The sequence below is a fragment of the Pempheris klunzingeri genome, chromosome 20, assembly GCF_042242105.1.
Source record: "Pempheris klunzingeri isolate RE-2024b chromosome 20, fPemKlu1.hap1, whole genome shotgun sequence".
NCBI lineage: Eukaryota > Metazoa > Chordata > Actinopteri > Acropomatiformes > Pempheridae > Pempheris > Pempheris klunzingeri.
In genome coordinates, this window is record NC_092031.1 from 15799404 (window position 1) to 15823230 (window position 23827).

Here is a 23827-nt window from a genome sequence, read left to right on the forward strand (position 1 = left end):
ACAATCATATGACGCTTCAGTACTTCCTGGTGACGCCAAATTATGAGGAAGCGCTGTTTTTGTTACTAAATATGCGGTCTGTCGCATATTTAATGTTGTCAACGTAAAGACAACATTTGATATGCAACTCTGAATACATGATAAGGTGTTGTTTCACCATTTGTAACAACAGAGAGTGAATTAAGAGACGTTTTAATAAGCTGTTACAGTAAAATATGACTTCGTTTCCCAGGATACATTGCGCAGTTTCAAGGGCGCTTCCAAAGAGATAAATAAAAGGGGAAGAGGTCTCACTTTGGGATTTTTATTTTTTCGGGCACTGAAGCCTTTTTAAATAAGTTTCGGTTGTCTAACTGGTTATTTTGAGCAAATGAACCAAGCTGATTTACATTCGTTGAGACAGTAGTTGACACCCACTACTGAATTTTACTCTAAAACGTTTTCCTTTAACGGCCAGATTATAAGTATTATATATTTTTAAACTGGTGAATAAAATTCCTGTTCAATAGACAATCTTGGTGAGCAGTGCCGCTCTGTGCTGCGGGTCTGCTGCAGCAGTCTGTGGGGAGTTTAGCTAACAGTTTAGCCTCACCATGACCTGACCGTGGTGCCGCAGGCTTGTCCGCCCAGTTCACCTGACCAGGTACAGTATGTCAGTGTCTGATCCGAGATGGTGTGTTGTGTTTATTAAAAAAAAGACTGTTAACATGGGCGGGTTGGAGGCGGCTGGGTGCAGCTAGCAGGCAGCTAACGGTGAAGCGTAACTAAATGTAATGTTAGCTAACTGGAGGTTCATCCACTGTGGACAAGATGAAGTGTTTAGTTCTAAGATAATATGATGCAGCCGCTCAGTGTGAACTGACTTAATGTGGACATTTGTTCAGTTGTTTTATCTCAGTCCTCTGTTGGAGCCTTCAGCCCGCTTTACGACTAAGGTGACAAACTGTGTGTGCTGACAAAAGCTTTACTTACTACAGTAAGTTTGGTCTCAATACTTGTATGTACGACAGTAGAACGATGTTCTGTGTGTGACTTCTTGTGCTTCCACACAGTCTCTAATCTAAACTAGAGAAATAATCTGAGGACAGATTACTGTTACTGTCTAAATGGGGACCATATGGCGGGATGTTTGTTCATTTCACTCTATTACAACTGTAGATTTAATCTCCTGGGCTGTAATGTGGCCTTTAAGACAGCTAATATATGAGAATGGCTCCAAGTAACGACTGTTTCCACTGTCAAGTGATTCATACATTAATCTAGAACATGTCAGAAAATATTGAAAAACGGCCACATAACTTCCCAAAGCTTAAGGATGTCCTATTTTGTCACCACAGACAGTCCAAAGCCCAAAGGTATACGACTGACAATGAAATAAAACAGCAAATCCTCTTATAGGAGAGGCTGGACCTTGCTGTTGTCAACCATTTTTGCTTGACAAGTGCCTGAAACTATTGATTTAATTGTGAAAATAGTTTAATTTCCTGTTGATGGATTAACCAATCAAGTGGCTATTCCTTTCAGCTCTACACACTGTCCTAATAACCATAACCCCACAGGTTAATCAGCCACATCTCACCACATTAATATGTATCTACTTTCTTCCACCCTGCTGTAGAAAACCTATTGGCACTGTGTTGCACTTGTCAGTATCTGTTGTGTTTAGAGGGAAACACAGATGACCTTAAACACCGTGGTGATACACGATCATATGGATCCACCCCCTTTGTCGAGGCCTAAAATTGTCTAAAAGTCCCAATCAGCAGATTCATGTCCGTCCTCTTGGACTCAGATAGACTGAGAGGGCGAAGTAAAGCTTATTACAGTGAGACACGCAGACAGTGATCGTCCTTTCTTCTAAGACCAGATTTAGGGCAGCGGGTTGCCATAGAGACTGCGGTGCCCTGCTGTGTGCCACTCTCTCATGTTCCTCCCGTCTGTGCCAGGTACAGAACATGGAAATGAATATTATGCATTTAAAGGTCCTGTTTTGTCAGCCAGCAGCCTCTCCGTGAAACCAACAGTCGTGTTGCTGCATGTGTCACATTTATTTTCTGCTTGCTCTCACATCATGACGTTCATTTTACGTCCCGATTGTGACTTGTGTAATTAAACCTGCATCTCCTTCCAGACATGCTGTTAGCCTGGTTGTCTCTGGAAGAACAGCTCTCCTTTTCATATTTGCTATGAAGAAATCCAGCAGATTTTCCTCCAAATATGAGCTGGTTAATCAACAACAAACACTAGCGTAGAGGTGAAAGGTCTCAGTGGTACAGAGGCTCATTTCAGGCAGCAAAAAAAATGTTTGGAATGACTAATTAAACAAAATGAACTAATCTAATTTAGACCAGAGCAAACAAACGTATCGTCCTTAGTATCCCATTTGACAAACTATCTCATGTGAAATAGTCTAGCTTTGAACTAACATTCTGACTTTGAGTCTCATACGGAGCAGAAATAATTAGTCCATTATTCGATTGCTTGATTGACAGAAAATTCTGCTAATTATCTATTTGTTTAAGTCACATTTAAAGCAAATATGACTTCTCATGATTCATCGCTTCTCTTTGTTGTCTATAATAGCAAAGTGAATATCTTTGCTCTTTGGACTGTCCTTCAGGCAAAACAAGTATTTTGAATTTCTCACCTGAGAAATTGCAGTGTGTATTTTTACATATTTTCTAATATTTCACAGACCAAACGATGAATTTGAATCTGAGGACTCGTCGAGAATGAAAATAATCATTAGTTACGGCCCTAGTCTCGCGATTAGCTAATATCAAACAGCTTAGTCAGTCAAAATTGCGTGCACCATGGGCCAGGAGAAAATAATCACCAATTAATCATCTCAGTGTTTTTTCAAGCAGGAAAACCAAACTTGATCTGGTATTGGTGGATGCCAGGATTTTCTTTTTTTTGTCATGCATGATAATAATACAAATATCTTTAAGTTCTGGACTGGGACTTGGATAAAACAATCACTTTGAAGAGGCATTTTATATATTTAGATTAATTAATTTGAAAAAATAATCTGCAGATGAGTTGGTTATGGAAATAATCATCAGTTGCAGCCGTGACTTTGACTCACCATCACATTGTTTTGGTTATTTAACCAACTAACTTGTTAGTGATCTCCTTTTCCTGGCTAGAATGGCCTTCCGAACATTTGCATTGTCATTACAGTAATATTGAAGAATGAATGTATCCATGATTTATTAATGTTGCACCTTTTAATTATCGGTGTCAGTGTGTTTAACCTTGACAGATGGGACGTGTGTCTCATTTGCAGTGTTGACAGGTTTGTGCTATATCGCTTGTTGCACTTAAGCTTGTTTTTAAAGGTGTGTGTGTGCACAGCAATGATAAAGAACAAAGTTTGCGTTGGCCACCCTCTATGGATAGTCAGGGAGCAGCTGATAGGAGAGACTTAGGGCAGATTGTTGTCGGGCCTTACTGTTACTGTCTACTAAAGGTACCAGATTAGCATCTCTCATTATTCATGCCATCCTATTTTGGAGAACCTGAACGAGCCTTATCTGTGTAACCAATACTCACTTTCATGAAATGATGCCCTGGATCAGGTGGCCACTTTATTTCCCTCTGAAGACATTCATCCCTTTGCATTTCCCTCTTACAGGGTTACCACTCTGCGTCTCCACTGCAAGTTTCTAAGAGGTTTTTGGCCTGCAGATCAGGATTTGCTGTGAATTATTAACAGGAGATGTTTATTTGTAGGCGCAGATGGGCGTAGCTCATTACCTGATAGCCCCTGTCCTTGTTTTCTTTGACGGACGGGTGTCACGCAGAAGATGCTGTCACCAAACTTCACTGACTAGTGCTGTTCAGGAAAGGGAACACTTTCTAGTAGTGGATGTCCCGTGTGCTGCCTTCCTCCTCTGCTCTCGTCTCTCAGCTCACTTTTCTTTCTCTTAGTTAAGTTTTCAAATGCGCTGGGAGCTCTCGCAGCTCTGACTTCTCCTGAAGGAGCTAGAGATGGCGATGGAAACCTCAGCGGCCATCAGGCTACGCTACGAAGAGCTGCTGTTTTACGCCGCCTGCGTTTGTAACTGCTGGTCTGTGTGCCTGTGTGTGTGCGTGTGTCTGGAAGGCAGAGCGTGTAGGAGGGGCGGTGGCGGTGGCATGCGGATGGGCAGCAGCTGGAGGTGGCAGCTCTCCCGGGCCATGCGACTGGCGCTGCGCTGGTGCCGGCTGTGCCGCCCGCAGAGAGGCGGCAGAGGTGGGGGAGCCACACCGTGGGTCAGCGGCAAGGTGTCGGAGCTGTGGAGCTACAGCAAGCTGCTGCTCAAGTCACTGTACTTCAACAGCCTCACCAACTCGGACACTCTTTTGGACTGCGCGTTTGAACCCGTCTACTGGATTGTGGACAACGTGACCCGCTGGTTCGGAGTGGTGAGTTGTGTCGGATTTCCACTCTGGATGCTTCTCTTCTCTCCTCGCCTCCAAACTGTGTTCCTCACCCTCTCTCGTCTCTCTCAGGTGTTCGTCTGCCTTGTCGTACTGCTGACCACCTCGGTTTTGATCATCGTCTACCTGTTCGTCCTACCCACAATCCTCAGCACCTACCCTCTGCACTGGATCGTCTGGCACCTCTGCTGTGGCCACTGGCTTCTCGTCATGGTGGTCTTCCACTACTACAAGGCCACCACCACCTCCCCGGGGCACCCACCCAAGGTACTGACAGGAAAATGTAACATGGTGCAGCAAGGTTTCCGCTGTGAGTGCTGCTCAGCTGAAGGAGTCTGATGCTCTGTTTACAGGGGGGTTGTCCTCTTGTCTCCTTCCTCTATACCACAAGGAAAACACACTGTAGATTGACTTCTGTTCTTCTTATTGTAGGACAAAATTCATATTCCCTCAGTATCCATCTGTAAGAAATGCATCACTCCGAAACCGGCCAGGACGCACCACTGTAGCATCTGCAACATGTAAGTACTAATCATTAAGAAGTAAGAAGGTTAGAAAGTACTATTCTCATGTACTGGGTTGGCAGTTTTTTTGTCTTTTTAATTAAATGTGACCTGTTTCTGTTTTATTAAAGGTGTGTTTTGAAGATGGACCACCACTGTCGTATCCTTCTAACAAGCACCACACACACAAAAAAAAAAAATTAAAAGAGAACGTTCGCTTGAAAATGTTTCCTTTTTAAATCTTTCAAGTGTTTTTTACATTTTTTTGACCCCACTTTGTACACATTGAACTGAACGTGCTTCCAGCCTGGTTGAACAACTGTGTGGGCCATTTCAACCACCGCTACTTCTTCTCCTTCTGCCTCTACATGACTCTGGGCTGCATCTACTGCAGCATCAGCAGCAAGGACTTGTTTCTGGAGGCCTACAACGCCATAGAGGTGAGGCCGAGCCAACTGTCTTTACCCTTTAGGCTACTGCCACCCCATAAACCCAACTGTGTTATTTTTGTTAGTATGTTCCCGTTGAGTTTGGACGTACCTGGATTTATTTACTAATGGTATGAGTAGAGACTCTGCCCAGTTTTAGCTTTGACGAAATGTTACGGTGGCACCTGCCAGACGCTAGCAAGAAGGCAGAGGTCGAGCTCAGATGGCAAATGACAAGCGAAACAGGAGACATGAAAAGGATCTTTGTTTTCTGTTCTCATATTTACCTTCAATCCAGGATGGTCTTATCTCAAAGGTGATTGCGCACCAGCTGGTAAACAAACAACCCCGGGCTACGAATACCAATTAGTTTGAAAGTTTGGAAGTCCTCCACACCCAAAGATCACTTAACTGGGAACAGGATCCAGCTTGTTAGACTTGTAATTTACCCATGTTGTAAGCAGCCTTTTGCTCCTGAGGGAAATGATCTCATAGAACAGTGAGCTAGAACCTCGTCAGGCCAGATCTGAATGTGAAATAACTTCATATTTGACATGAGTGTGTGTGAGCTGGACGTTTGCCTGTCCTCCTCAGACGTACTATCAGACCCCTCCTCCAATCAACGCCGTAGAGGAGACCACTGCTCACAAGAGTATCATCTTCCTCTGGGTGCTGACCAGGTAAGGAGCACTTCTCCAAATATGTTCCCCCTGTTTGAAGGGATAGCTGGGAGTATTCGAGGTGAGGTTGTATGAGGTACTTACTCATGGTTAGTGCTTTACTTGCAGTAGAATGTGGGCGGCACACCCAGTGTTTGGAGGAACGGAATGGATAAGCACCTCATACAGCCCCACTTCAAAAGTATCCTTTCAAAATTCAGGCAAAGAAAACATCATGCAGATAGGTCAGGTTCTAATATGCACCCCTCCCCCCCCATCAGCTCAGTGGCAGTCGCTCTGGGAGGACTCACCCTGTGGCATGTCATACTCATCAGCAGAGGAGAGACCAGTGTGGAGCGGCACATCAACCGCAAAGAGACCAAAAGATTGCAGGAGAAGGGCAAGGTGCATACACTTGATTACAAAGTCAGTGTTAGACCACTGGTGACTCAGAGTTTTTATATATATGTTTTTAACTCTAAGTGTTAAAAAAAAAACCTGCAACTTGGCAAAGTAATGGCTGCTGATGTTTCTTTTTTTCTAACAGATGTTCAGAAATCCATACCATCATGGCAGACTCAACAACTGGAAGTTTCTGTTTGGCGTGGAAAAAAGGAGGTGAGTTCAGTCACACGTTTTCCTAAATGATGCCTGTAAAAATGTTTTAATCCCTTAAAACATTTTCAAAGATGCTTGAAACCTCACAGCACTGTGTTTGCACATCATCACAGGCACTTCATTAAGATGTGAAACAAAACAGCATGACTGCAATTATTTATTTTCCAAAACAACCTTGTCTTGCATAAGTCTCGGTGGATACTCTTGTTTCAGTAAACTGAATTATAACAGGATTACAGGATAAAAGTCACATTTGAAATGTGAAACAAGTGATGTAATGTGTAAACACAGGTAGAAACCAACTCCTGATCCCTGAACCAGACTACATGTTTGAAAATGTCCTTTGATGTTTGCAGCCACTGTTCAGGTTATTTGTTCTTTGTGTTCCTCAGTCACTGGTTCACGCGGGTCCTCTTGCCCTCCAGCCATCTTCCCAATGAAGACGGCATCATGTGGGACTGCACCTTCATCAGGAGAGACCCCATGGCCATCTGATCCTCGGCCTTTCACGCTCACCATTTCAAAAAAACTTGTACAACCTATAAGCACGATGACTGACACTGCTGTGACCTGCCAGGGACGGTAGACGTCCTGTTTCATCTGTTGTGGTCTGCTGCTACAATGGAGAAAGAGGCTTTGTAGTCACAAATCAAGAGTTTTTCTGTTGCGTTGGTATTTGCACTGTGGGAAGTTGGAACCACATGGGAATAACCACTAGTGATTCTTAGGATCAGTTACCGTCATCACCAGTCGACCTTGTACAGTAGGTCCAGTTGGAGACCTCCACCGGCCGATGGCACCCTGCCGCTGCAGCGCTGTTGACCAGTTCGATTTCTAAATGATGCTGCTGGCCGGCATTGCTGTCAAGCCCAAAGCTCTGTCTCCTTTCTCCCTCATGACCAAGACTTTTTGTGCATTTCTTGGACTGAAAACCTTGCACCAACACTTAGGCCTCTTAACAAGCGTGTAAGATGGAAGTGTGGGTGAGTGATGAGGTGCTATGTGTTGCATTTTCAGACATCAGTACAGCACAATATAAACTCGTACATGGGCACGACCGGCAGCCGCCATTTTATTCCAGTTGTATTATTAATGCTTTCAAATTAAGACCACGTTTTCAAGAAACTCTGCTAGTTTCTTTAGAAAAGTGGTTTTCTGTCTGTAAATATGATGGCACTGTGTTTTTTACTGCTTCCACCACAATATGTGTCCTGTTTATTTCAAGTTCTGCTGACGGAACAGCTGATTTCCCTCCAACTCAATGGCAATATAAAAGGTTTCAGTTCTTGACACTGATTTGAATGTGCCGGCATGCATGTGCTCATGATTCACTGATAAAATGCAAAACATAGCACCATAATAATGGACACTGCTAGTGTAGATTATAAAGGTTGTCCATAATAACTGTGTTTGTGTGTCCTGCCATGAGGACGTTTCCAAGTGTTTCTTAACGTGGGGGAGGGCAAGTTATGAGATGAAAATCAATTTTTGATTTTATTTGATAAATGTGATTATTTAAATCTTTTTTTTAAACGTGTTTTAAGATTTACTACTCTGCATGTTTACATGTGTAATATGTTGCTGTTGTGCTTTGGGGAGGGTGTGTGCTAACTGGGCAGAGAGCCGCTGCTCTGAACTGATGTTCTGGTGCCGAAGAAGAGCGAGAAAACCAAGTTGAATTCACTCGTCTTAAATTTCTGCCTTCACACTTCAAAAGAAGAAAAAACAGCTGCACTGCACTCATTTTGTCATCAACTTCTTAGACACTGTTAAGAGACATTGTTGATTCAAGCCTTTCAAATGAGGAACAGTAAATTGGTGAATCAGGCACTGTGAAATCGAGTCCAGGTAATTCCCTTTCAGATTCTTCACCCCCAACATGTTCATATCAATAACTTAATGATGGATGAGTTGGATCTGTAGTTGCCATAGAAACATGATGTGCAGCTGTGATATCATTTGTAACCAATGGGAGCTGTGCTCCAGTTTGATGTGTCTTTTTTAATAAAACAGCTGTTTGATATTTGAAATGTTTCCATTTTCTTAAAAAAAGGACTTGAAATGCTTTTTGTATAATTATAAAGACAAGTTTTAATGACATGTTAAGTTAGACATTTTAAATATCGTCTATTTCCTTGGCATAAGTTGATGTGAAGTCCAGTCAGCCAACCTTACTGAAATGACTCGACAATAATAGATGTTCCAACCATGTTTGTTCAAACATTGAGAGAATACAAGATGGTTGACATAATGTTCATATAACTTATCTTAATTCATTGTACATTAATCTTAAAAACTGAACTCATGTGAGTGGAGTTGTGATGCCGGTGTTTGATTCACGTCGCCTTGTGAGCAGCTGGAGGACAATTGGCACAGGTCTGAACAGCCCCACCCAGCTGGCACACCAGGGTAGTTGAATCAAACACTCCGGCTGTTGTAAAGACACTACTGCTCAGTTCTACATTCATCCAGATGAGGAGATGAAAGGCTGCAAGTCCACATCTTTACATGCAGTGAAGTGCAGAGGTTTAAATTCTCAAAATAGTCAAAAGTTTAAGACAAGAAAATATTGCCACCACAGTTCAACAAACACTGTATGAATGTATGTACTGTTTGCTTTCTCTCTTCGTACAGAAGTTGACGGATGCAAAATGCATTCAATAAGAGCCAATTTAATTTCAGAATTTAGATATCTTTAACTTTCCTGATCAATTTTTCAAAAATCTTTATTTAAAAAAGAAGATGTCCTGATTATTTTATTTAGTTGATGGAAAATCTCCTAGAAATTAGTTATTTCTCAGGTGAACAAACTGACTTTAGCTGCTGGTCTGACTCAGTCGGAAACCTAGAAGATAAAACTCTCATGTCACTGGACACGTTTCAAATAATGAGCAACCAAAATGCTGACATGTGATCTGATGTTGCATTTTCTCCAATACGTAGAGAGAAAGACAACATACATGAGGCGTATTACACGTTAAGCAAATAAGTCATTTGCACTCTTTTAACTTAAGACACTGCTCCACAGTCAGTCCATGTGCTCTTAATTGTGCGTTTGTGAAGATAAAGACAGTTACAACAGAAGCGTTTCAATAAAAAAAAAAAAAGCGGGGGGGGGGGGGTTTGCTACTGCTGGAGAGTTTGACCGAGGACAGAGAGGTGTGCACAGCCTTCTTGGTACCTGCTCCTGGAGTCTGGCTCTCTGACATCTGTACTCATCCACGTTCAGGGACGATGGCAGACTTGGGGTGTGTTTGAAAACTCACCTTCCCCCAGGACTTCCCACTAGGAACCTACAGGGGGAATAAAAAGGGACAAATGTGAGGCTTGGTACTGTTCACATTCAAACTGATACAGATAAACTGGTACCCATCAGTACCTTTTCTCTTTTTTACTTTACTCTTGCTGTGATGTCAAGACTTCTTCATTTCAACATTGTTACTTATTAAGAACATTTAGTTTTTTATTTAGAACATTTTACACACCACACAAACTCAAACTCCTCCCTGTGACCTCTTTTGACTCACCATCGTCGTGACTGTGTTGGACTTGAACAGGGTGACGTAGTCTCACTGTCTCTCTTTCTTCTCTAACCTATTGTCTCACCTACATGTGCTCTCAGGTAATGAGACGTGGCACCGATTGACTTGACATGAATCTGTAGTGCCGACGTAATTCAGTACCCTTAACAATACTGAGTTTGATACCCGGCCCTGCACAAATACAACTGGCCTTTCCTTTTTTCTTGCTAGGAGTATAGACATTTCATTCCTTTGCATTTAACCTGGTTTAAAAGCCACTTCTGAATTTTTTTCCAGGATTTGAGGCTAAAAACAGTGACAGAAGGGAGAGTGAGCAGTAATCTCTCCTATCAGCAAATATACCACTGAAACAAAGAACTAAAAGGATCAAATCTGTCACGACAAATGTGATACGTTGTGATTACCAGTGTATTTCAGATTCTGCATATCCTCCAGTGTCTGATTCTTACCATTCCGCTCTTGCCTGAACCGCCTCGCCTCTCACCAGCCTCTTCCTGTCGTCCAGAGGCCGGGCCAGAGCTCGCAGCACTCGCACCCGGAATGGTAAGATCTGAAAAATGTCGACAGAAGCATGATTGTTTTTGCTGTCATATACACACACGCACACATATACACACATACATGCTCCTCAGGTTTTACCTCATGTACGGGAAAGCGGGAAATGGCATGGAGGCACCGCAATGAGGCGATCCTTACGTTCTGCAAAAAACAAGCAAAATATTAGTTAGAGCTCTGTCTAATTTACATGCTGCATAAGTCGGCTCCAGCTGTGAAGATCTGAACTGGACGAATAAGTTGGTTAGTGTCTCATAGAAATTCTCAGGGTGCACATGCATTTGTAACTGTAGTTTTCAGCACTGACTGAACACGGATAGTAACACTTGTACGTTTTACTCTCCCCAGGAACACTCGGCCTACCCTCTACCTGTGTGAAGCTGCTACCTCTACCTGAACTGCTGAGACTCACATGCATGTGGTGTCCACACAGACAGCAGGACTGCTGCAGCGCTGTCAGCCACAGACATGCTGCAGGGCTCTTGATTCTACACGGATACAGGAAGTGTTGAGTGAAAATGTCATGTGTGTGTCCTATTCTACAGGTACAGTCATTAAAACTGTAGTGAAAAGATGGATAAAGTTGCTGGTATGATGCCAATATGACAGTCAAAGATGATTTTTATTGTCTATTTTTGCGTGTGTTGCATAAACAAACAAACGAGACTACTGAGCTGCAGCTGAGCCACGTGGGCTGTGAGGCTGCTCTGTCCTGGTAACATGGATGGCAAAAATCCCCCCGCAGGATTCCGCGATGCACACGTGCTGCTCAGGTGCTCAGCGTGCTGATATCTCACTAACCATGGCTGGACTGGAGGTGAGGGCCAGCAGCCTGCTGACCAAGGCCTCGAGCTGCTGTATGAGCGCTGGTGGTGGGTCGATGAGGACGGGCTCCAGGCAGGACAGGGTGGACAGCTGGACGCCCTGGTCAGGACATGACAGGGCCTCCAGCAGCAGAGACAGCAGCTGGACGGCAACAGAAAGCTTCACATTAGTGCTGACCATGTGACAGACGGGTTACAGTTTAATGTGGAAATTGGAGTGACAGCGGGAGTTTGTTATTTACTCACCGCTGGTAGTTCCGTGACTTGAACCTGCTTGGGCAGTTTATTGACTATGTTAGACAGAGCCTTCAGGTAGTTGGGCTTCTTCTCTGTAGGAGACAGATGATAAAATTAATCTGCGACCTTAAGCCTAAGACAACTGCCTGCAGGAGAAGATCAGAGAAAAAGTCCAAAACCGTAAAAATACCTAACTAACTGTAATGTTGTTGTGTTCAAATATCCTGTAAATATTGTTTAAGTTTTGGAGCATGAGCAAACATCTACGGCAACTTCCACTAAATGTAGGCCTCTGTGAGATGAATCTTTCATACACTGCACTTGTGTGAATAAACTGAATTCATGTAAAACTGCAGAACTAAATAAAAACCTTTGACTCTTCACAAGTTTGAAAGCCTGAGACTTCCATCATACAGTAGAAAGGATATGAAGCTTCTTAGAAAGCCTGCTGAAAAGGCTGCATTTCCTTCTCTCATTTCCTCTTTATGCTTTACATAACCAAATATCACAGTCCAGGACTCTTCATGTCAGTCACAAAGCTCAAACTGCTGTACAATCTGGTATTTTCAAGTCTTCCTATTTTCTCTGATCATTCCTGGGCCACCTGTAATAGACAACGCTGTCTGTTTCTGTCTTTTGTAATGTCAGAAATGTATCTGAAATTCAGATACATTCCTCAAGTTCCAAGCGTTTATTTCAAATTAAAAACGTCCACTCAGGCGTGCCGTTGGCTCGTACCTTGCGGTGCAGCGTTGAAGCCCTTGACCAACTTGGCTGAATTCTCACTGAAGAAGCGCTGGCGGTAAATGATGCGAACATCGGCGTGACAGCCGCGGTTCAGGACGTCGGCAGAGTCGCTCATCAGGAGCGAGAAGCCGTCCGCTGCCACTGGACCCAGATCAGCGTCATCCAGCAGAGAGAAGAGCTTCAAAACCACACAGTTTAGGAAAATGAAAACCAAATTATTCAGTCCTGAATTTTTATAAATGTCCAAAAGCCCTAGAAAAATGATTGTGTGTGTGTGTGGTTACCTTGTCAATCAGTGCTGTGGACAGAGGGTGGTATCTGAGAAGCAGAGCCTTGGCAACCTAGAGACAAAAAGTTGGCTGATCAAAAATGACTGCAGCAAACTATATAAAAACAATGATGGAGACGATCAGCAGCAGACATGTTGAAAACAGAGCGACTCACCCAGATCATGAGGGTGAAAGCCTGAACGCGCGCTGATGAAGATGCAGAGTCCAGCTCACTGCACACTCTCTTCATCGTACTCTGAATCAGGCTGTCGAGAGAATCTCCTGAAGGGGGAAACCAAAGCATCACAGCCGCTTTTAGTTGACGAAGTCAGTCTCGCAGTTTTGGAACAAAGAGCGGGCAGACATTTAAAGACACAAACTGACCCTGAGCTCTCTTATTGACCAGGCCGGCGAAGCACTTTGCGGCCGAGGTGTACGACAGCGGGTGGCTGCAGGAGCAGCTCATCTCCGCCAGCTCTGACAGCAGGTGATCCACCTGTGGCACCTCCACCTGCAAGACATACGCCACACTCACAATACAGCTCCAGTAGCAGGAAAACATGGGTGTTTTTTAAGGGTTTTTAGGAAAAGTGGAATCAAAAGTTCAAGTTGAGACTCACACTGCGAGGTAATGAACACACGCATCCCATTAGCAGACAAACCATCTGAGAGCGGCTCCACGAGTCCCCCTGCTGCTTCTGGGGAGACATTATGTGCCTCAATAACTACACTTTTCAAGAGTCATCGACATAAAACAGTGCTGCAAAGAAGATTATCAAGCCCTAAATTAGGGCTGGAAGCGTTCATTAATATAGTTATCGGTTTGTTGGAATCGCTCATTCACACAAATCTATTTCCATACAAACCTTGAGCAGCTGCAAGTGTGAAGGGAAGGAGTTGTCGGGCAAAAATGAAACATCGCCATCCAGGAAGAGAGATACAGCCCTCGATGCCGTTTGTCCCGCAAGCCTGACGACAGACAAGCCACATGAGAAACACTCTTACAGTATGTCGTTAAAAAAAAAAAAAAAAATCAGAGAGACTGACAAAATAAGACAGGAAATAAGGTTTTTTCTTAGATCTGCAGGTGGGACAAAGCCTGAGATCTTTAAATTTAGTTAAGACTAGTTCAGATAGTTCCATTCATACAGATGTCCTTATCATGGTGTTGTGGTTTTAAAGAGATTTATTGTGATTGTATGTTTACATTTCTACAAAAAAGGTAAACAGCGACACAAGAGGTGACCGAGTTTGTACTGACGTGGGCTGTAGCCTGGAGCAGGAAGTGCTGATGACAGGGACCATGGCAGACAGGACCACCTCCTCCACAAGAGGACTACGACGACCAGATGACCCCTCACCTGCAGCAATGAATAGGAAATAAAAAACGTTTGGAGTTCAGCTAAACTAATTCTCCCTTTTCAACTTCCATGTTTTTCAAATCCCTGAAAAAAAAAAAACCAAAACCAAAAAAAACAAAAACAAAAACAACAACGCATCATCAGTAGCAGGATAATTCCGATATTTTCAAAGCTGGATACTATTTTTACATATTCTGTGTGGCCGGTATTCAAAGTGTCTGACGACATTACAGACAGTTTACCTACAGAGACAGACCTGTAAGATCAGTTTTGTTTAACCTTTGTTTAACCTGAAACAGCTGTTGGATGATGCCATTCAAACTCACTAGACTAAAACAGTAATTTTACAGGAGAGTCGACCGCTGCCTTGATTCGTTAGTTTGTTTGTTTCTTTGTGTGACTTCTGGTCACTGTTTTAAACAGTTCGTTCAGATACAAACTGACGTGTTAAAACATCAAAGTTCAAGCAACTTGACAAGCAACTCAGATGTTAAAATCCGAGTTGCTGCGAGGTAAAATGACTGTTTTTGTGAATGGAGGCTGGTGGCTTTGAATTGTGCGACGTAAAGGCTGTTTCTGGTTAAACAAAAAGGATCTTACAGGTTTGTCTCAGTAGGACACTTCAAATAACAGTCTGAGCCTGTCAGGGGCTAAAACAAGCACTTTTAGTGGACGTTCTTTGATGAGGCAGGTTGACCCAAAGGATTACAGCCATCGTAGGCCTTTGCTGCCTACTGAGGCATTCTACTGGACTGAACTCCAAACCTGTTTCTACTGACCAATCATCTTGAACTCAAAAAATGTTAAAAATAGGGCCTCTGTTTAAAAATGCTGGAGTTATGTTAGTGAGACTGCTCACCTTGCAGTGCTGCCTGGAGTGCCAGAGACAGCAGGCGCGGGATGATGATGTCATGGAAGCATCGTCCCGTCTCCTCCGTGTCCTGAGCCTGCTCTGCTATCCTCTGGAGGCTGCGACACGCCGACACCACCTCCTCCACTGAGAAGTCAACATCACCTGAAAACCAAGAAACTTCACTGGCATTCATCTGAAAGTCATTCTTCATCTCTGAAGCCTGCACAGGAGAGACAGACTACCTGTGTGCGCTGAGCTGAGGACCTCCAGGAGAACCGGTGTGCTCTCCTGGACAACACTGGGTTGGCTGGACACCGCAGCCAGAGCGGACAAACACCGCTGGCGCACTGCATGATGGGAGCGCTGATCAGAGGCTTCTTTGTTGTTGTCTTGATCCATGGGCTCTGAGGAGGGGAGAGATTTTAAATTCAAGAAAAATATTACTGGAAACTGACAAATACTTTATGTTCAAGATCAAAAAATACAACATAAAACTTATTTTTAACATAAGTAACATGATTAATTATGTAACTGTATGACACAAATATTAATTTCTGTATAGTGTTTTCACATATTCCCTTATAATGTGTATCTTATTTTTAGTGTATGCTTTCACTTACCAGAAAACATTTCATTCTTTAGTCTTGGGATCAGTTTAGTGATAAAGGTTGCTGGGTGCATCTTTGCTAAAGCTCCGGCACAATCCACCACAGCAAGACTGCAGGTAGAAACAGAGAGATACGATTTATCTTTATTCCAAACGTCTTGACTCAGATTGTCAAAAACAAGAGAATAAAAGAAAAAAAAAAAGAACAGTTCTGTTTTCATTTGGCTGTTAAGGATGACTGGACTATGCTTAACACGAGCTGACCTGACTCTGTCGTCTTCCTCCGCCAGCAGCAGTCTGGTCAGGTGATCGACGGCCAGTTCGATGTCAGAGTCCAACATCAGACCTGAGAGACGCAGTAGATTTGTAATGTCTGTCAACAGGGCCGAATGACTGAATTCATTGTAGAGTTGCACTGCACCTCACCTGTTTGCTGTGCTAGCAAGGTGAGCACAGAGGTGGCTGTGATCTGCAGACTGGAGTTACTCTCCGTCAGAGCTGAGAACACGATGCTGCACAGGGACGAACGGAAGGCTACAAACACACTCTCCTCTAATGTGGAGGGAGCAAACACAGACAGAGAAACAGCTACAGATGAGCTACAATCTGAAGGTTGGTTCTACATTTGGTTCCACACAACAATCTCTGTGGTACCATTACTGCAAGAACAGAACAAGAAACAGAGCTATAAAACTTACAAAGAGCAATAATTCAGTTATCTGTCTGATAATCTTTAAAGAAGATTATCATGTGGGAATAATTACATCAAAAAAGGACATAATTATATTATTCATAGGATAACTTGAGGATTTGTATCACGGTTTATGTGACGTGATGTGTGATGCTGTAAGAGAGACATGAGCGGTCTGCAGTGGATATGATGCCCTGAAGTCAGACAGTAATAAACAGCACTTGCCGTTCTCTGAGGACGAGGAGCTTTTTACTGACTGGATAAATCGCTGCACCACCTCCAGTAAAGTTCGTCTGTGCGAACACTGCACAAAGACAAAAAGTCATGTTTTCCATGTTTATTACAACTCGGTGATATTAACGCACATGGTATCAGAATTCTCACTGACAGATGTCATTAACATGTGAATGAAACGAAAAGAGAATCTCTCAAAAAATACAGTCCAAGTATGTATCATCACACTGGCTCATAGTAAACTAAACAATCATCTGGATGCCAGTTTTCCTTGTTTACCTGTGCTCTGCTGTTGTACTGCTCAATGACAGAAGGCATGACGGCGGCTGTTATGATGTTGCTCGCCCTGTTGGAGGCGCTGCAGGCGGCCTGTAGCAGCTTGGCGCTGGGCCACACAAGCTTCAGGTCTGGCTCGGACAGGTGATGTTTGCAGTCTGGAAGAACGTCACACACACACACACAAAAAAAAAAAACAGACCACCGGGTGTGTTTCACAGTGTTACACTGACACGTTCACGCTGGTTTCATTTATAAGTCAGTTTGAGTGTCTCACATGTTGTTTTTCTGCCCTAAAAAGATTCACACGGGAATTTTTGGGGGGTTTGGGGATGTGAAGGATCAAATATTTACAAACCCTTACATGTTTATACTGATATTGGCCTTTCAAAATCAACCAATATCAAACCCCAGAATTATAATTATAATTAAGCTTTGTTCAAATGGTAGATTTTATATTAAGGTACTTATAGTCACTTATATGTAGATGGTCTTCACGTAAAAGCCTATAAACCTGTGATGGTGGTTGGAAAGTTTCCCTAACTGCACTTCTGTTAGCATGACATGTTAGCTGTACACTGTCACTGTGGTATAATTTCCTGTCAGTGTACACTGCAGTAAACCCCCCCATTACCACAGTTCTGACATATATAGCTCAATCAGTTTTGCATCTACAGACCCTCTCTTACCACCTTACTGTCCCCCTGCCTGCCTTCCAACTAAATTTGTTTGTAATGCTCAAAATGAGGTGGATTTCACAACATTTCACCTTGAAGCACGAGAGTCAGGAAGGTGCTGAGGGAGTCTTCAGAGTCAGAGTTGAGGACCGAGCGAGACAGACAGGAAGTGAGTGCGGTAAGAGCAGCGAGGCCAGCAGACTCAATCTTCTCACTGGATGTCTGAAACACCTGCGATGAGACAAGAGCAGAATGTTTTTCATTAGCTTGAGCTCGAGTTTATTTTGACACAATTCTGTGATTGATTTTTATCATTTCAAAAGGTGTTTTCAGTGCGTGCAGCAGGAGGAATTAGTCTCTTCTCTTGTTAAGAACACGCTGCTGAATATCAGCATCGGTCCAGACTTCGCTCTATTTTTCTTGGCTTCCCAGGCCTTTGTTCCTTTCTTCCTGTAAAGCATTGTGCTGTGGGTCACTTTACATCCTCACTTCTGACGAGCCATCCATTATATTGTTACATGATGGTGCCTCACATTTTCACATGCAGAGAGGCCATTATTTGGAGCTCAATGCAAATGCTTTACAAAAAGCACATTTAAATATTAGAATTTAAATATAGACACCAGACACACACGTCGATCAAAATCACAAGCACTGTTACTGTTTCCGTATAAATCCATCTGAAACAAACCTCTCTGCGCAGTGACGCCCACAGGCCCTCGAGGAATTCTGCCAAGTCCTTGTGTTCATATTGTGACACACAGGCAGTCTGAAAAATATTAAGTGTGGTGAGATAAGAAACCAAGGACAGCTTGCATCACCTTCATATGCCCTGCATAACTCCTCCTGCTCTGGGCCTCTCAGCAGCTCCAGTGTAGTTGTAATGATTGACTATGTGGCTTAAAGGGATAGTTTGGATTACTAAAAGTGGGGTTGTGTGAGGTACTTATCCGTAGTAAGTGTATTACTTATAGTACACTGCAGTCAGGAGAGGGAGGCAGGAGTCCCAGCATAGGCACCAAGCAATGGACAGCTGAGCACAGGGGCAGCAAACATATTTTAGCCACTTCAAAAAGGCCCACATAAAAAAAATAAAAAAAACTATATCAGTTTAAGTGTATGCTACATTTAGAATATTTTCACCGCTCTACGCTGTTGTCAGTCCTTTCGACAGGGAATTCAAGCTGTTCTCTCTTCATTTGCTTCAGAAGCACCAGACTCCACTGAAAAAAACCTACCACAGCTTGATCACTTAGTTTGCTTGCATTATTGTGTGACTTTGATTTTTTAAATGGTTAGTTTGGATCCAAACTTATGTGTTAGTTAATTGATCGAGGGAGAGGTAGCACAGCGAACTTCAATAGTCTGTGAGGGAAAATTACTGTTTGTTGCCAATAGAGTCTGGTGGCTTTGAAGCAAGCAAGCAAGCAAAAAACCTAAAAATATCATAGACTAAAACTGATATTGATTTTTTTAGATTGGCCTTTTTTAGTTGGGTAGAATTAGATTTCCTGCTGCCCTCGTCCACAGCAGTGCATTGCTTAGGGTCAGTGCCGACCGCCATCTAGTGTAGGAAATACACCTCATGTAACTCCACTTTGAAAAATCCAAACTATCCCTTTAAAGGAATATCAACTGTATATCATCCACATTTACAGACGTCTTGCAGCATCATGAGCTGTAGTCAGAGGCACGTTTTAGAAAATAGTAGAGATTTCTCACCAGTGTGTGCAGCGAGTCCAGCTTCGCACTCTGAACATCTGAGTCCAGCTTCTCAATGATGAGAGGCAACAGAAACTAAAACAGAACATAGACTCTCATTAGGCTCACATAGAAACATGTCGTAATCCAAATCCTCTCAGGTCACAAGATCTCCATCCCACCAAAAAGCACAATGTCATACATGGTATGATGGTCCTACCTCAGCAAACTGTGGGGTCCCAGTGAGGACGTCCCTCAGCATCTGGATGAGTTCCTCCTTGGTGATGCCGTGGGGGTCATTTGGAGGCTGGGTGAGGTAAGAAGAGATAGGACAGGCTTTGAAAACACACCTAAATCATAAATGCATTTACATGTTAATAAATGTGAAGCCAAAATAGTCCAATCCAAACAAATGTTAACAATTAGTCACCACTGCTAATGTCAGTTCAATGAATCACATTTTGCCAGATATGTTCTCTTCTGTCAAAGCAGCATTAAGGCTAAATCTCTGAAAGCGTAGAAGAGCGTAGAAATATGTGTTATATAATCAGTCCAACAATATATCAGCTTGTCGTTTCCATGGAGAGTTTTTGAATTATTTGGATATTTAGTAATACAGTAAATTCTAGGAGACTTTTCCATATTTAAAAGAATTTCAGAATATCATTTAGGCACATAGAACGCATGTCAACATCTTAATTAGTGTCAATGGTTCACTGCAAAATACAAAACTTCAGGCTGTGCTTTAAGTAAAAAAAGACTAAATTCCAACCATAATGTGAAAGATCTGCAAAGTGTTGATCCTGTTTCATTATCATGTGGTAAGACACTGCTGCGCACAATAGTGGCATTTTGGCGACGTGTTCAACAAACGATCACAGAGCTGTGATCTTCTGGGAAATGTGCGTGATGGGAAGATGGGAAGATGGGAAATGTGCGTGAGCAGATGAGACATGATGAGACAGACTGCAGTGTTGTTGTTTTCCACACAGTTCGTCTCCGGTCACAGGAAGTCGGTGATGAAATTTCTGTCTGCTACCATCTCTGCTGTCGTCACTTCTCAGGCAAAAGCAGCTGAGCAAACAGGGACTTACGGGGGTGAAGTCGATGGGGAAATAGCAGGACGTCACTTCGAACAGCTCCTCTGTGAATTTACCTGAGGCAGCAGACAGGAAATTAACAGGAGGCGAAATAGCCATGCTTGAACTGTGCAATGGAGGTTGAGAAAAGGTCACAGAGAAAACAACAGCGAGAAAGATGCTGCGTGTGTGTGTGTGTGCTCCCACCTAGATCATAACCGCGGTGGATGATGTTCTTGGCGATCTGGAAGGCTAAAAGGAGGTTGCGAGGATCCCTCTCTCCGTCCATTGATTGGACAAAACCAAACACAAAGTCTGCCCCCAGACCCTTCAGTTCTGTGGAAGAGTCAGACACGAAAACACGGTTCTGTTCAAGTTCTGTGAGACAGCTGACAGATTTACAGGATAAGCTGTTTGCAAAGCAGCAGCAGATTCTTACAAGTCGGAGAAAATTCTCCACCGCTGACTGTCATCTCTGAAAAGTTCTTAGGATGTAGTGTGTAGGCTAGAACTATTGGTTCATCTAATCCAGCCTGACCATGAAGGAAAAAAACAAGTAAATCTATGACTAACAAATATATGGCCTGAAGGGATTTATCAGTTGTCCTCATTTTCTGTTAAATCAAATCACTTTTATTATATTTAATTAACAGATACACTGTAAAGCATTATTTCTTTGACAGTGATATTGTTGTGGTTCATTTTATTACAGGATAAAATGCAGAGTCAGAGGTGAGGGCTCACTGCATCATCCTACATGTTGGTGTGTTCATCTCGCCACACAAAAACACTTCACTGTCAGCCTTCTATTTGCATCCGATACAGTACGTCTACGCAAAACATGCAAATCAATCAACTGCTAAACAAAGCAGCAGAAAGTGTGACAATCTGTCCTTTATTACAGCAGTGGGAAGAGTTTAACTGCCCTCAAGTGATTCGGGGGGCCGACTGCTGAGATTTCTGACTTCCAAAACTCACTCTCTGACGTTTTCTATCACCTTCGTCTTCAGTACGGAGACTATTTCTTTATCGGCCAGAGCTCAGTCACTGTAGGGAACCGTTAGCATCTTACTCTATTACCTGAGCTGCTGCGAGTCAGACTGAAACCTGCCGTCTCTTACCGGCTTCTCTGGTCTCCATGAGGTTGATGAGCATGTTGTAGACACAAGCTCTCTCCGCCAGCATCAAAGACTAGAGGAAGACAAACAGACCCGATGAGCTTTTAAGTTAAGAACAATTTAGATGAGCGTAGTTAACCTAGAAAGAAAAAGAGGAAGTGTTTCACAAACGAAACAAGAACATCATCACACATCCTAGGACGTGTGGTCTGATATTGCAAGGATGTGTGTACGCATATGTCTGGATTCAAGACACAGTTAGAGCCATTATGTAAGTGAATAAGACAACTTTTGTGCATTTTGACATTTGGCCAAAAGCAGCAGATTAATATTAAGCTTGTAGGTGAACTCATTAACAGTTTTTAATCTGTTCATTTACAAATACACTAAACAATACAGTTTAGTACAACGACTGGATTAGACTCAAATCCACAAACACTCAGGCACCACTTCCTATATCAGATTTCCTCAGGTGTATGTTAAGATAAAATCTTGTTTGCTACAACTCTAATATATCTTTGTTGTAACACAATGCGGCGCCTCACCTGAACGTGAACATCCTGGAACAAAGACCTCAGCATGGACACCGCTGAGCCAGGGGGCAACACTGTGCATTTTGTCTGGAGGGGGGAAAACACACATAAACACACACACAATGCACGCGCTCATCACATCTGGAAGTTCTCACATTGATTCTCAACCCTGCCGAGTTAGTTACTCTTACGCAGGAAATTTCAGACACCCACCAGCTCTCTGAGCCCCTGTAAGACAGGCGGTGTGATGACGTAATGGTCCTTTAGACGGTTTTCATAGAAGGCTATCAGCACTTCCACTGTGGAGAACAGATACATGCTGATGAAATATCACTCTTTACCTGAATGGGCCAACTTTTCTACTAAATGTAGGAGAACATGTGTACCTTCTCTCTCTGTAAGACCTCCATGGCACTCGTGTAAAACTTCAGAGAGAAGCTGGACTCCTCTGGCTCGAGTGTGAGGCTGAGCGCTGGTCAGACTCCGTCTACAGCAGGCCAGGAAATGTTCATCATCATCATTTAATATTGCATAAGAGGGTGACTCAAACTGACTTGATGCATTTTAATAAATAAAATTCTGCAATGTTGTGTAGATTGTAGTGACACTACCCAACTAGTGTCTACAAGTGTCTAGTGTCTGCAATAATCATGCTGTCTAATCAGCACCTTGATATGCCACACCTGTGAGGTGGGATGGATTATCAATATTTGAGAGAAATTGGGTTTTTTTTGTATATAGAAAATGTTTTAGATCTTTGAGTTCAGCTCATGAAAAATGGGAGCAAAAACAAAAGTGTTGCGTTTATATTTTTGTTCAGTGTATGTATCATATCATTTTAGAGCAAAGCCTGCTGCTGTAACCTACTAAAACCAGAAGATCGTTCAAATAGAGGGGAAAAATAACATTATAATATGGTCATACTTTTATGTTTGTAAATGCTATAATATTAGAAAAAATGTTGACATCTCACCCCAGTGCCTCCACCAGCTGCAGTACTGTAAACTTTCCATCTTTGACACCTGAATAGAGATCCAAACTTAGTGAGTTATAGCTAAACCGCTTGCAGATAACAGATTATAAACACACACACAAGCATAACTAAACTATCTTTACTTGTTAACTACAGATTAACTAGCAGCATCGGCGGGGTTCAAAGGTACAGAGTTCATTGACAGGATGCTTTCAGTGGGAGACAAACACAGCAGCTAACAAGCGGAGAACTCACACTGAGACTCGCATTAAAATTCACATTATTTGTCGCATGACAGCCCAATAAAACGCTAGAGACACATTCAGTGTGTGCTGGTGTGGTGATAAAATGAGCAGACCAGTGTCACTGCGCGTGTGTTTTTGTATCTCGAAGTTGTGACCCCGCACAGGATGTTGTGGCGCTAAGTTAGCTAGTTAACCATCATGCCGTGTTGCGCATCCTTTAAGCGACAGCCCAGCAGCCTCGACGGCGCTTTTTAACCGCAACGAGCTGTACTAGAAATGTGTCGAGGAAGCTATGATGAAGATTGTCTACCTGTTGCTGTATCTTTAGCCTTGCTGTCCTGTAATCCCGAGACATATTCCTCGACCAGAGACAGCAGCAAGGCACTGTCCGCAGCCATCGTGCCCCGGGAACTCAACTCAGACCGCGCATGCGCAAAAAGTTCGGAGCGGAACGCAAGAGTGACTCATTTTCTTCTTTTCTTTTTTTTTTTTAAATAGGAGGATTAAGAATATTAAACTACTGTAATTTGGGTCACGTCTGTGTTGCTTGAAATTTAAACATTTGCTTTATGTTGAAATGAAAATAGTTCTATTTGGTGATGCCTTCAGGTGCTGTCCGAATTTCAATGCACCACAAAGAGTATACTCTTGCAAGAGTGCAATTCCCTGTAA

The 23827-nt window shown here is 42.9% G+C and overlaps 2 protein-coding genes across 3 annotated transcripts; one reads left to right on the forward strand and one right to left on the reverse strand.

Annotated features, from left to right (window-relative positions):
* The first annotated feature begins 534 nt into the window (after window positions 1-534).
* zdhhc16b (zinc finger DHHC-type palmitoyltransferase 16b) lies at window positions 535-8663 on the forward strand. Of its 2 annotated transcripts, none has more exons than XM_070851404.1 (10): window positions 535-643; window positions 4109-4410; window positions 4498-4692; window positions 4858-4946; window positions 5060-5088; window positions 5235-5368; window positions 5951-6036; window positions 6297-6420; window positions 6563-6633; window positions 7026-8663. In XM_070851404.1, the coding sequence occupies exons 2-10, from the start codon at window positions 4141-4143 to the stop codon at window positions 7126-7128; spliced, it is 1101 nt and encodes a 366-aa protein (XP_070707505.1). In that variant the 5' UTR covers window positions 535-643; window positions 4109-4140; the 3' UTR covers window positions 7129-8663. The 2 variants fall into 2 exon arrangements, with proteins under 2 accessions (XP_070707505.1, XP_070707506.1); XM_070851405.1 differs by having other exon boundaries at window positions 552-643; window positions 4113-4410.
* Window positions 8664-8693: 30 nt separating this feature from the next.
* On the reverse strand, window positions 8694-23556 carry mms19 (MMS19 homolog, cytosolic iron-sulfur assembly component). Its single transcript, XM_070851403.1, has 31 exons — window positions 23466-23556; window positions 22911-22959; window positions 22324-22424; window positions 22151-22236; window positions 21950-22024; window positions 21408-21477; window positions 20494-20622; window positions 20302-20363; window positions 19428-19514; window positions 19229-19303; window positions 18198-18275; window positions 17599-17737; window positions 16833-16987; window positions 16545-16623; window positions 16055-16180; window positions 15893-15974; window positions 15642-15739; window positions 15264-15425; window positions 15028-15183; window positions 14069-14168; window positions 13674-13776; window positions 13428-13505; window positions 13192-13318; window positions 12983-13089; window positions 12823-12879; window positions 12530-12716; window positions 11801-11883; window positions 11532-11696; window positions 10815-10874; window positions 10625-10725; window positions 8694-9926 (listed from the first exon to the last, which is right to left on the reverse strand). Exons 1-31 carry the CDS (start codon window positions 23551-23553, stop codon window positions 9896-9898), a joined length of 3096 nt encoding a protein of 1031 aa, XP_070707504.1. The 5' UTR covers window positions 23554-23556; the 3' UTR covers window positions 8694-9895.
* Window positions 23557-23827: the final 271 nt, after the last annotated feature.